Here is a 14,403-nt window from a genome sequence, read left to right as displayed (position 1 = left end):
GAAGGAGAGGTGTGTATATATATTTTTGTCGATTGACCACTAACTGTGAGTTACTGTGGAATTGTGTCAATGACCAGGTCAAAGCTGCACTGGACAGTGAGGAATATAAGGTGGTTTTTGTGTATTCTGAAATAGCTACACACACTCACACGCATACAGATATATACACACACTTATACCTCTCTACACAATTTTACACACTTTCGTACATACTTATGCACACTTATCTCAGTACGTGGAGGCGCAATGGCCCAGTGGTTAGGGCAGCGGACTCGCGGTCATAGGATCGTGGTTTTGATTCCCAGACTGGGCGTTGTGAGTGTTTATTGAGCGAAAACACCTAAAGCTCCACAAGGCTCCGGCAGGGGATGGTGGTGATCCCTGCTGTACTCTTTCACCACAACTTTCTCTCACTCTTACTTCCTGTTTCTGTTGTATCTGCATTTCAAAGGGAACTACGTTAAGGGTACACGTGTCTGTGGAGTGCTCAACCACTTACACGTTAATTTCACGAGCAGGCTGTTCTGTTGATTCGGATCAACCGGAACCCTCGTCGTCGTAACCAACGGAGTGCTTCCATTATCTTAGTACACAACATACACCCCCCCACACACACACACAGGCAAGCTTCCATACAGTTTCCCCTCTTGCAAATTCCACTAGCAATGTTTTTACCCAAGATATCCACTGCTGCACACACACGAATTGAACCTCAAGCTTCATCATGGTTTAGACACGAACTTCTTTAACCACATAGCCCCCTAAATCCTTTTGTTCATTTACTTGACTAGTAAAAATATTTATTATATTTTATCTCCCCTGGAAGGACTGAAGGTTAAAAAAAAAAAAAGGACCTCTCGGAATTTGAACCGAGAATGTAAAAGGGCCGTAACTAAAAATGCCCCATAGCAACTTGTTTTTTCATTCACCATTCTGTTGTTTTTGTCATCACAAGAAAAATACACAAGGAAATGAATGTGTGTTTGATTAAATCGATCCAGGTTTTTTCTTGGTCCCTTAAAAAATGCAAAGAATGACCTAAAATTATTTCAAATGATTGTTATTCGATGGTTGTTATGACCCAATTCTCCTTATGTAAAAATTAAAAAATAATCAATCGCTCAATGCAAACAATAATAATTTGTAGGCAAAATATATTGACACATTGCATACCCTTATCATCATCATCATCATCATTAATTATCAAAAATATAAAAATAAAAAGAATTAATTATTATTATTATTATTATTATATACCGTGGTATGTAATTAAATGTATATTGATATTATATGAATAAATTGATAAAAAGGGAGAAATCATTATTAAAAGTCAACCAGAACAAGAAAGGGAGAGAGAGGGGTGACTGGAGATGCAACGAATGCTTGCATGTCGTAGTTGCAGTTTGCTGCTGTTTCTATGTAGACACGCACACACACACACACACTATATGTACACGCAATCGCGTGCAAAAAAAAAAAAGACAAGCCTCCAGATGTTGTTGTTGTTGATGATGATGATGATGTTGATAATTTTGTAGAAAAATATTTAAAAAAATACATAAATAAATAAAAATCAGGAAACGGTAAAAGTATAAAAACAAAAATTGGTTTTTTTTCCCACTTTCCTTTGTCCACAAACTGCTTTCAATAGCAAACTTATCTGATGTCACTAAAGAGTCAAATGAGAGTTCTCTCCCTTCTCTTACGTACTCTCGTTATTTGTGAGGCAATTTCAGTCTTTTTATTGTTTATGTTTATTGCCTCGCCTCACCTCTGACCTCCTCTCACTCGCTCACGCAGTTGTTTATCTAAGGCGTTGCGGCCGTGGCCATCCTGCCTTTTTCTTTCCCTAGACAGACATTGCGTACGCACATGTGTGTATAATAGAACCAAAAACATGAGTTTTTCAGCAAAGGATTACAGCGCCGAAACACGAACCGCTCGGCCTTCCGTTGATACTACTTAAGAAGAGTGGTCCCGGTGCGCGCACTCGCACAGCCGCGATAGCTAGTCGTGACTAGTCGATCCTTACTTTGTGTTTTTTGTGCTTTAATTAGTTTGTTTAAAAAAATTATTTACTTTGTGTTTTATTTGTTTTTAAATTTTTTTTATTTATTTTGTATTTTATTTACTTTGCTAGGTAGTCGTAGGATCGACTAGTCACGACTAGCTAGCGCGAGTGCGCGCACCGGGACCACTCTTCTTAAGTTGTGGTACTCATATCGAAATTTAGCCAATAATAATAAAACCTTTCTAATATAAGCACAAAGCCTAGGATTTTGGGGGAGTGGACTTTTCAGTTACGTCGACCCCAGTGCGTAACTGGTATTTACTTTATCGACTCCCCGAAAGGATAAAAGGCAAAGTCGACCTCAGCGGAATTTGAACTCGGGACGTAAAGACGGACGAAATGCCGCTAAGCATTTCGTCCGGTGTACTAACGATTCTTTCTTCCAGCTTGCCACCTTCTATAATGATGATGATGTGTGTGTATACTGGTGTATGTATTTATGTGTGTGTTCTTGTTTCAGTCATTTGACTGCAGCAGCCATGCTGGAGCACCGCTTTGAATAGATTATTCGACAACGTTGAGACACGAACTCACAATCTTCTGATTCGAAGTCTTTTTATCTTTTACTTGTTTCAGTCATTAATCTTCGGCCACACTGGAGTACCGCTATATATATATATATATATATATATATATATATGATAATATAGGGTGAAATTAATTAATTTGGAATAATCATTAATTTCACCAAGTAGATTTCGGCATGTAAAAGCCCCATTCAAGGAAGGCTTAAGTAATACTAAGTAATTAAGGGTTTAGCAACGATTTGCCTCACCACTCTTTGACTGCTACTTCTAAATTCGGTGTGTGGTGAGGCAAATCGTTGCTAAACCCTTAATTACTTGGTATATATATATATATATATATACATACAACGTGCACTTTTTAAAAATATCTAAGAAGTAGCGTGATTTGAGAGAGATATGGTTGTTATTTCTAATTGGTTAGACGTTGGCTTAGACTGCATGTTTGATGTTTTTATCAATGTTGCTTCGTCTCAGGTCATTCCTGGTTTAGTAGATCTATCATAAAAAGCGTTCCAGTCACGGGCATCCCTTCTGGCATGGTGTGTGTGTGTGTATTATCGAATATAATCTTTTGATATAATTAATTATAGACTCTTGCAATCTCGGGGAGGGTGCGACGCACAGACAGGCAATATCTCGCCTAACACCTTCTATTGAATCGCATTAGCAACATCAGCAGTGACTTGCAAAATATATTTGGGTGTCTGGGAGAGAGAGAGAGAGAGAACGAATCCATTTAACCGGACTCGAAATGCCCCTCTCGTAATTGACACCCTTCCCTTTTTAAAATGGGAAATTAGAGTTGCTGTTGTTTCTAGTGAGAAGAACGGCCATGAAGAGGTCCCATAGTTTTCTTTTATTTGGATAAAGATGTATTGTTTGTCCTGTCTGTCTACCTCTCTCTCATTCACACATAGTACCACAAACAGTTGGTACTGGTTTTTGCTTTTTTGCTTATATGGTTAGGTAGACTTTTACTGCCCCGCCTCTCTCTCTGCTGGTTTTGTTGCTGTGTATATATGTGTGTATATTATATTTGTGTGAGTGAGAGAGGTAGACAGACAGGACACAATACGTCTTTGTCCAGATATATTTCTCTCTTTTCTCTTTTACTTGTTTCACTCATTCGACTGCGGCCATGCTGGAGCACCGCTTTTAGTCGAGAGCAAATCGACCCCGGGACTTATTCTTTGTAAGCCCAGTACTTTATTCTATCGGTCTCTTTTGCCGAACCGCTAAGTGACGGGGACGTAAACACACCAGCATCGGTTGCCAATGCTAGGGGGACAAACACAGACACACAAGTACACACACATACATATATATATATATATACATATATACGACAGGCTTCTTTCAGTTTCCGTCTACCAAATCCACTCACAAGGTATTGGTTGGCCCGGGGCTATAGCAGAAGACACTTGCCCAAGATGCCACGCAGTGGGACTGAACCCGGGACCATGTGGTTGGTTTGCAAGCTACTTACCACACAGCCACGATCCTCTTTCTTTTTCAGATTGAAGATCTTTATAATTGCTGGGGTTTTTTCTGTGTTATGATTTATAAACTTTCAGTCTGTATAAATGCCTGTAATTTTTTTTATGAGGTGGGGAGGTCCCCACAAGAGTTTCTCAACCATTTCTTACCTCTGGGACTCCTTTGATCCCTACATTACTCAAACGGACCCACACAGCCATTCGATCTTTTAAAAACAACCCTATTTCCCTCTCTCTCTTTGGGAGAGGCACAAGCACCTACACGCACATATACACACACGGCAGTAACTTCCACCTACCGAATTCAATCACAAAGCTTCGGTCGGCTCGGGGCTATAGTGAAAGACACCTACCCAAAGTGCCACGCAGTGGGACTGAACCCGAAACCATGTAGCTAGGAAGCAAGCTCCCTAACCACACAGCCATGCCCTTCTTTTGTGTAATTGTAGAAGTATAACTAATTTATTGCAAATAAATTTTAGCAACAAAATCTAATCGGGACCTCCACCGAGGATCTTCCCTCTAGAAATATAAATTTTCTTTTGATTTTTTTTTTACTTTTTTTTTTTTTTCTTCTTGGTACAACCCCCTAAAAAACATCCAGGTTTTAGATCTGGCCTGGACATGAATAGAAAGGTTGGGAATCACTGCTCTAGGCAGTCACTCAACATACTAGAAATAGCAGTTAAAATCTTCCTCTCGAACAAAAGAAAAATACAAATGGAAGGATAGATTAGATAATGGAGTCCCAGAGACCCGTAACATCAGAAGATGGCCATGGTAGGAATGCCTTTAATTGTAAATCTACATCAGGGGTTCCAACCATTTTTTGCCTCTGGACCCTTCCATCAGGGTCACATGGACCATGGTTGAGAAACATAGGTTTATATTGTATGTGTGTAGAATGGGAAGGGAAACCATTGCACTACACAAACGTGTGTGTGTGTGTCCGTCCGTCCCCATAAAAACAGTCGTTGAAGGCTGAAGGAATCGATTGCCAGTCTGAAGCCTGTTAACTAGTTTCATATCTCTAATATGGTCAGGATTCGCTTTAGCTCTTAGGAGGTGGTCGTGGTGGATTTTGCTTGCAGGAGTTTGCATGTAGGTGTTGAGCCTAAACATGCCACCCACTTTAATTATCGCTCATTGGGTGTATAGTTAAAGTGAAGGTCACTCAGAATGTACCCTTCTGCCTGTGTTTTTCCCGTAGACATCGGCTCACAAATAGATATTCTGGGTGGTTGCTATCAGCTTTATTAATATCTCTAGTCTAGAAGGACTTGCACAGTTTATGGGCGCTGTCCCTTCTTTTCTCAATTTAACTTTTTAAAAAGGAGATTTTTTTTAGGCACAGGGCATGGGTGTGAGGGTAAGAAGCTTGCTTTGCAACCTTGTGGTCTTGAGTTCAGTCCTGCTGCACAGCTGCTTGGGCAAGTGTTTTCTATAACCCCAGGCTGACCAATGCTTTGTGGGTGAATTTTGTAAACAGTAACTTTGTTGAAGCCTGTTGTGTGTGTTTGTCCTTCCTCCACTGCAACACTTGACTACTGGTGTTGGTTTGTTTCGATTGTAGTGTTCGTCCCTATGTCACTGTCTCTCTGTCTCTGTCTCTCTCTCTCTCTCTCTCTCTCTCTCTCTCTCCCTGTCACTGTCTGTCTGTCTCTCTCTCTCTGTATCAAGGTTGTGCCCCAGCATGGCTGCAGTCCAGTGACTGAAACAAGTAAAAGGGTGAAAGATTATTGGCAAATGGATAAAGCAGTCTGCCTCTAAAGTAAGCGATCTGTCTCTAAAATAAGGCAATGAGCTGGTGGAATCATTAGCAGGTGGGGCAAAATACTCAACAGCATTTTGTTATTACATTCTGAGTTCAAAATCCACCAAGGTCGACTTTGCCTGTCATCCTTTCAGCGTTGGCAAAAAAAGCACTTAACTTGCTGACCTTCTGCCAAAATGTGGAACTAATATATCTCTAAAGTCTTTGAGGGCGCGTGGCTTAGTGGTTAGGGCATTCGGCTCATGATCGTAAGGTTGTGAGTTCGATTCCCAGCGACGCGTTGTGTCCTTGAGCAAGACACTTTATTTCACGTTGCTCCAGTCCACTCAGCTGGCAAAAATGAGTTGTACTTGTATTCCAAAGGGTCAGCCTTGTCACTCTCTGTGTCACGCTGATTATCCCCGAGAACTACGTTAAGGGTACACGTGTCTGTGGAATGCTCAGCCATTTGCACGTTAATTTCACGAGCAAGCTGTTCCGTTGATTGTATCAGCTGGGACCCTCGTCGTCGTAACCGGCGGAGTCTTTTTTTTTTTTAAAGTCTTTGAGGAATTATTTTGAATTTAATGAAATAGATGACAAACTTGGGTAGGATGTAAGCCCATTATAGATAATATTTCCTCCAAATGTCTGGCATCTGTTCTTAACAGCTGAGAGCTGGTAAAATGTTGAATCAGATGCATGGCCCAAATAAACAGTGGAAGCACTTGAAGTGGATTTGAACCCAACAAGCTTTGAATCGGTTGTCTAATAAGCATATCTACTCGGCCATTGAATTGATTGAAATTAATAGTTCTGACTAACTCTGTCTCCATCCTTTGTTCCTGTTCCAAGTCTACCTCGACTACTATCAGCTGCAGCGCTTCCTTACCGTCCATCACTCGAATCAGTGCCTGCTGACTGCAATTGATGATTGACATTTTGGTTGGAGTATGACTAATGTATGTGTGTGTGTGTGTCTTTTAGTCAAGGTCAGTCCTGATTGAGCAGGCCTACGATCAAGAGAGTCCAATCAATCTCTGGTGATCTCATCTTCAAGACTCCATTATACTGGCTACGTCTCCTTTTTTTCTGGTAAAGTGGGATTTGGAGAATTGGCTGCTATTTTCAGTGTATTGAAGAACCATGCAGAGGTTCTCTTTCTGGATTCTGTACATTTATGTATAACTGTTTATGTGTCACTGTCTCGCTCTCTCTCTCTCTCCCTGTCATTGTCTCTCTCTCTCTCTCTCCCTGTCATTGTCTCTCTTTCTCTCTCCCTGTCATTGTCTCTCTCTCTCTCTTTCTCTCTCTCTGTCTCTAATAAACCTTAAACTGGCACTCCATTGGTCATGACAACAAGGATTCCAATTGATCTGATCAACAGAATAGCCAGCTCATTTAATTAACATGCAAGTGGTTGAGTACTCCACAGACACACGTGTGCCTAATGCAGTTCTCTGGGAGATTCAGTGTGACACAGAATGTGACAAGGCTGGACCCTTTTGAATTACAGGTACAACTGATTTTTGCTAGTGGGGTAGATTGGAGCAATGCAAAATCTTTTGCTCAAGGACTGCAATACACCCCCGGGTATCAAGCTCACACCCTTAGAATCTCAGGCCAAGGCCCTCACCACTAAGCCACATGTCTCCACATAAACCCTACTTATAATCCTATTAATCTATTAATTACAATTCATCTCAGACATTTAGAAAATATTTAATTTGTATTTGTTTAAAATGTTGTCAAGTTTCCAAAAACCGAATTCATTTGTATCACAATTTTGGCAGATAAATTCCATTAATTGCCCTCTTGGCCTTGTCTAATTATATGTGGCGGCCTCAAAGAATGTTCCTGATGTCAGAATTCACCTATCACCTCATGATACACACATACACGTGTGCACGCACACACACACACACATTCAGGTATACACAAAAGCACGTTATTTTATGAAACAAATTTGGAAACCAGTTTTCTTTCTGACAGAAAAACGAAGGAAATGTTGTGAAAGATGTCAATAGGTGCAATCAAATTAAGATCATCATCATCATCATTTAACATCTGCTTTCCAAGTTGGCATGGGTTGGATGGTTTGACACGGAGCTGGCCAGGCTCCAGTTGTCTGTTGCGGCATGGTTTCTAAGGCTGGATGCCCTTCCTAACACCAACCACTTATCAGTGTTCTGGGTGATTTTTACGTGCCACCAGCACAGGTACGTCTACGTGGCACTGGCACAGGTACGTCTACGTGGCACTGGCACAGGTACATCTACGTGGCACTGGCACAGGTACGTCTACATGGCACTGGCACAAGTGCGTCTATGCAGCACTGTCACAGGTGTGTCTACACAGCAGCAGCACAGGTGCATATATGCAGCACCTGCGCAGGTGCGTCTATGCAGCACTAGCACAGGTGTGTCTACACAGCACCGGCACAGGTGCATTCTTTTCTTCCTTTCCCCCTTCCCCTCAAATCCTCCTTACCTCTTTCTCCTGTTTTTTCTCTCTATCTCTCTCTTTACACCCCCTTCTCCCCTCTTTTTCCTCCCTAACATCCTGTAGTCTTTCTTTGTATTCCACCCCCACCCTCATTCTGTTTTTCTTTCTTTTCTCCTTTTGTTTTAATTCTCCCCCTTAAAAATTCTTAATTACAAAAGCTAAAGAAATGTGTTTTTTACATGTTGACTTAACGAGTTCTTTTATCTTGTTTTCAGCACCTTATGAAGGTGGAGTCTGGAAGGTAAGAGTGGATCTTCCAGAGAAATACCCGTTTAAGTCTCCCTCTATAGGTAAGTGCTTCATAAATTCGTTGTTCTTGTTGCTGTTGTAACATTTCTATTTCGTTTCTAAGCCAGCTTTTCTCTTTAATATGGCCACCACCACTGGTGGAATATTATTAAACACTTTCCCCTGTCTTGCCCAGGAGGAACCCCTATCTTGCCCAGGATATCAATCGTCTGGAAGCTGTTCAGCGACGTGCAACCAAAAGAATACCTTCCATCAGGCATTTGCCATATCCTGAATGCCTTACTTCCCTGGGCATGGACACATTGAAACTCCGACATCTGGCAGCTGACTTGGCAGACACCCATAAAATTATCAACCATCGTACAAACAATAACTCTGAGCACCTTTTCAAACTCCACCCATCTAACACCCGTGGACATATTTACAAAGTAAGAAAACAGCACAGCTCCCATGACTTCAGGAAACATTTTTTCACGCTGAGAGTTGCTGAAGCATGGAACAAACTGCCGGCATCGGTTGTTAGTTGTCGGAGCACTGCATCCTTCAAAACTTCCATGCTTCCTGAGATTCGCCAACACTACACCTGATTTTTCTCCCCTCCATACACACACAGGCATGTATCTGACTCATACATTGTTCGCTTTCCAGACATTTTTACATTACTGCATGTACTTTATATGCACTTTCTGACAAGTTGTGGTGCACCTGAGCACTGTATACAATAATTTCATTATTATTATTATTTTAATATTGAAAGCCCATCATTAATAAAACATTGCCACCACCATCAGTAATTATTAGCACTATCATCACCATCATCGTTATCATCGTTTAACGAATGCCTTCCATGCTGGCATGGATTGGACAGTCCAACAGGAGGCAGCCAAGTAGAAGATTACCCCAGGCTGCTGTGTCTGTTTTGGCATGGTTTTTACACCTGGATGTCCTTCCTAACGCTGACCACCCCACAGAATGGATTCAGTGCTGTTTACATGGCACCAGCACAGGTGAGGTCAGTTATATAGCATTACCACCATCATCAGTAATGTATATAATGTGGCCATCGGCCTTTCATCCTTTCGGGGTCGATAAATAAAGTACCAGTTTCTCGCACTGGGGTCGATGTAATCGACTTAATCCCTGGTTTAGTAGATCCTTGTTTGTCCCCTCTATGTTTAGCCCCTTGTGGGTAGTAAAGAAATATATAATGTGGCCATCATCAGTAATACCTTCCATCCCTCCTCATTGTCCGACCAGCTGACTGACCACCAGTCAACCAGCTGACTAATCGACAGACCAACCGACCAACCAACCAACCATCATAACATTGACCATGGCCCGAAACATCAACATCAACATCGCCTCCACCTTGTCCTCCAGTTCTGTTTTAATGACACACTCGCTGCAGCTATATGAGCAACACTCTAAAACACTATTACTACTACTACTACCACTACTATTACAACTGTCTTCAGATCAAACCACAAGGTACATCAGTGCTTGACATGCTAAAAATAGCAGCTAAATTTCCCTTTAAATCTCGCCACACTGGTCTTTAAAACAGTAGAACAATGACTGCATGGTTTTTGTGGGAATGGCTTTTTTCTTTCGTCCTAGGTCCACCTTGGTCATAATTGAGTGTGGGTTGAACAACCACCACCACCACTATTCAACAATGTAACTTTTGTAAGACTTTTGGATCTGCTAGAAATAGCAACCAAACATTGGATATAGTAGTTTCGGATGTACAAAATAGGCAGCGGTCATGGCTGGAATGCCTTTTTATCATAGATCTGTAAGATCTGTGCAAGTGGCTGAGTACTCCACAGACACACGTTTGCTTAACATAGTTCTCTGGGAGATTCAGTGGGACACAGAATGTGATGAGGTTCTGACTGCTGCTGCTGCTACTACTACTACTACTACTACTACTACTACTACTCGTACTACTATGTGGGGTACCATGCCCCCTGGGGATGCAATGCTTTCATTTCAGAAATTGTGTGACAAAGAGGTGAAGTACAGAGTTTATTAAAATTGCTTTGTAAAATAAAATTATTAACTCTTAAGCAATAATTTTTATTTCATTAAACACACCAAGAACTGTGCCCTCATTCTATTATTATCCTCTTGCATCTCCCTCCCCAACGTCATCACTATTCTCACCTCCATTGTTCTGTGTTCATTTTCCATGCTAAGTTACAGGGACATAAACACACCAACACTGGTTGTCAGGTAATAGTGGGAGACAGACACACACACGCATGTAACAGGCTTCTTTCAGTTTCCGTCTGCCAAATCCACTTGCAAAGTTTTGGTCAGCCTGAGACTATAGTAAAAGACACTTGCCCAAGGTGCTACACAGTGGGACAGAACCCAAAACCATGTGGTTAGGAAGCAAGGTTCTTACCAGACAGCCACACCTGTGAGGTAAGAAAACAAATGAAGACAAAATCTAGGAACCACCTGAATCCACAGACAGAACTGTGGACCAACAATCAACTAGAAAGTTCCATGTTTTGATAAAAAGTCAGGCGCAGGAGTGGCTGTGTGGTAAGTAGCTTGCTAACCAACCACATGGTTCCGGGTTCAGTCCCACTGCGTGGCATCTTGGGCAAGTGTCTTCTGCTATAGCCCCAGGCCGACCAATGCCTTGTGAGTGGATTTGGTAGACGGAAACTGAAAGAAGCCTGTCGTATATATGTATATATATATATATATATGTGTGTGTGTTTGTGTGTGTCCCCCTAGCATTGCTTGACAACCGATGCTGGTGTGTTTACGTCCCCGTCACTTAGCGGTTCGGCAAAAGAGACCGATAGAATATGTACTAGGCTTACAAAGAATAAGTCCCGGGGTCGATTTGCTCGACTAAAGGCGGTGCTCCAGCATGGCCGCAGTCAAAATGACCGAAACAAGTAAAAAGAAAATGAGAATCAGAAACAAAGACATTATTGAAATTCCTGTTCACAATTGTGATTGATTTTACTGCTCATAATTTTTTCTTATTGATCTGTTTGTATTTTGTACACAAAATGAAAAACTTATTTTGTTAGGAGTTCACTTTGTTTATCCTCACAATACTAATTAATGTATCTTGGTTCAATTTAAAGAAAATTAATTAGTTATTAGAAAATTGATTGTTTCTTCTTCAGATATAACATAGGGGGAGTGTGGGGTGAAAAAATTAATCAAACATTTTTTTTAGAGGTATGGGGCATAGGAAAGGTTGGCAACCACTACTATAAGACAATGTACACATATTGATCTGGGCATCCAGATCAATATGTTAGATCAATTATCGATTGAATAGTCTTGCTTTTTTTTTCTTTCTTTTTCCCCTCACTTTTCCAACTTTCCCACCACAAACTTGGTGTCGACACAAAGCAGAATTATTTGTACTATCACAAGACCACCATGTGACAACCAGTGTTTGTTTGTTTATGCCCCTGTGGCTGAGCAGTTCACACGTACACAATGAAATTTGAATACTTAAAACGAAAGACCAACTGGACGTGTGTTGAGGTTATGGTCAGATTCAATAGCAAGCTCTCACCCTCACATTGCCTGCTACTACATAGATTGTTGCCTCTAAACTTCCCAGCACAGCTACTATTACAGCTATCAACATAGGCACAGATGTTGATGTGTAGTAGGAAGTTTGCTTTCCAGGTTCAGTCCCACCGCATGGCACCTTGGGCAAGTGTCTTTATACTATATATATAGCCTTGGACTGGCTAAGGCCTTGTGAGTGGATGTTAGGCGGAAACTGAAAGAAGCCCATCATGTGTGTTTGTCTCTTGACAACTGCTATTGGTTTGTTTACATCCCCATGACTTTGCAATTTGGCAATGACTGATATAATAAGTACTGGGATCAATTCGTTCATCTAAAAACTCTTGAAGGTGGTGCTCCAGTATGGCTGCAGTCAAATAGCTGAATCCAGTAAAAGATAAAAGATCTTGTCTCCCCACAGGCAAACTACCATGAAACACACACACATACACAAACAACATCATCATCATCATCACCTTAAGTGTCATTAATAACCGGAGGCGCAATGGCCCAGTGGTTAGAGCAGCGGACTCGCGGTCATAGGATCGCGGTTTCGATTCCCAGACCGGGCGTTGTGAATGTTTATTGAGCGAAAACACCTAAAAGCTCCACGAGGCTCCGGCAGGGGATGGTGGTGATCCCTGCTGTACTCTTTCACCACAGCTTTCTCTCACTCTTACTTCCTGTTTCTGTTGTACCTGTATTTCAAAAGGCCGGCCTTGTCACTCTCTGTGTCACACTGAATATCCCCGAGAACTACGTTAAGGGTACACGTGTCTGTGGAGTGCTCAGCCACTTACACGTTAATTTCACGAGCAGGCTGTTCCGTTGATTCGGATCAACCGGAACCCTCATCGTTGTAACCGACGGAGTGCTTCCACACCACATTAATAACCAAAGCTGTGTTGTGATGTGTGCCATCTCTGATTGATAAATACTGAATCAGAGCAAGAGTCAAACTGAGTCTTGCCACCACATTAGTCTCCTATGAACCAATGAGGGACCCTCTGTACAGTCGCTAGGAATAGTAGCCATATATTCCTCAAACAAAAACAAAACTACCATGTCTTAGTGAGTGTGATCTTAGATATGGCTTGACTAGAACAAAAAACAGAAAAGACAGGATGGTCACATTGGAATGCTTTTGGCTGTAAGTCTTCTTGATCAGAACTGACCTCTAGACTAAACATCATCTGGCATAGATGAACAGAATGGACAATGGTGAATCATCATCATCATTTAACATCCGTTTTTCCATGCTGGCATGGGTTGGATGGGTCAACAGGAGTTGGCCAACTAAGAAGCTGCACCAGGCTCCATTCGTATGTTTGGGCATAGTTTCTGTGGCTGGATGCCCTTCCTAATGCCAACCACCTTATAGTGTGTGCTGGAAGCTCTTTTCATGGCACCAGCACTAGTGATCCATACACGACACTGGCGCAGGTCCTTTACACATGGCCCTGTCCATTCTGTGGGGTGGTTGGTGTTAGGATGAGCATCCAGCCATAAAAACCATGCCAGAACAGACACAGTAGCCTGGTGTAGTCTTTTACCCGTCCAGCTCCTGTTGACCATCCCACCCATGCCAACATGGAAAGCAGGTGTTAAATCATGATGATGGCAAGTGGAGAAAAGAAAGCAAACATGTCTGGATTGGCACACCCACTGCATTCTGTCCTGTAAAGCACTGCTTGTAGTAATGTAAAATATGGGGGGAGGTGAGTGCGAGTATATTTGGAGCAATTAGTTTATGGATCAGAGCTAGAAATAGCAGCCAAATTGGGTGATATGCTTATCTGTCCCTCTAGCTTAACACCATCAATCGGCACATCGGGTACCTTTTCATGGAGTTTACTCTGTTGTAAACATTTAAGCCAGATTTTCAGTTTGAGGGTATCTTCCTAGCTCCCTCCCACTAGTTTCAGTGGCCCTCTGAAGGGGTCATGAGTACTGTATAGGCACAGGTGTTCTGTGAGATTAAGGAATTTGTTTCTCAACCACAAGGTTTCTCACTTGCTTCCAATCCTCTGTGAAAACGTGTTTGATCAAGGGAAATGGAAAATATTACCTTACTCAGAAATAGGTGATGGTTGGTGACAGAGAGAGCATCCAGCTGTAGAAAATCCACTTCAACAAATTCCATCATGTGACCTGGAAAAGTTGGCATTAAAATTGATGATAGTGTTGGTAGATAGATGGACAGATAGAGAGATAGATACATAAGTAGGTAAGATAAATAGATGGATC

The 14,403-nt window shown here is 41.7% G+C and overlaps 1 protein-coding gene across 4 annotated transcripts in view; it reads left to right on the top strand.

Moving 5' to 3' along the window:
* The window catches only part of LOC115223900 (ubiquitin-conjugating enzyme E2 H), a 138,338-nt gene that overhangs the window by 106,593 nt on the left and 17,342 nt on the right, over window positions 1-14,403 (top strand). For all 4 annotated transcript variants that reach the window (XM_029794623.2, XM_036512869.1, XM_036512870.1 and 1 more), the window contains exon 4: window positions 8,568-8,642. In XM_029794623.2, coding sequence (XP_029650483.1) covers window positions 8,568-8,642 — 75 coding nt within the window. The remainder of the gene's footprint in view (window positions 1-8,567; window positions 8,643-14,403) is intronic.

The sequence above is a fragment of the Octopus sinensis genome, linkage group LG24, assembly GCF_006345805.1.
Source record: "Octopus sinensis linkage group LG24, ASM634580v1, whole genome shotgun sequence".
Lineage (NCBI taxonomy): Eukaryota > Metazoa > Mollusca > Cephalopoda > Octopoda > Octopodidae > Octopus > Octopus sinensis.
The sequence above is the reverse complement of the archived record's forward strand: the minus strand, read 5'-3'. Positions and strand labels throughout refer to the sequence as shown.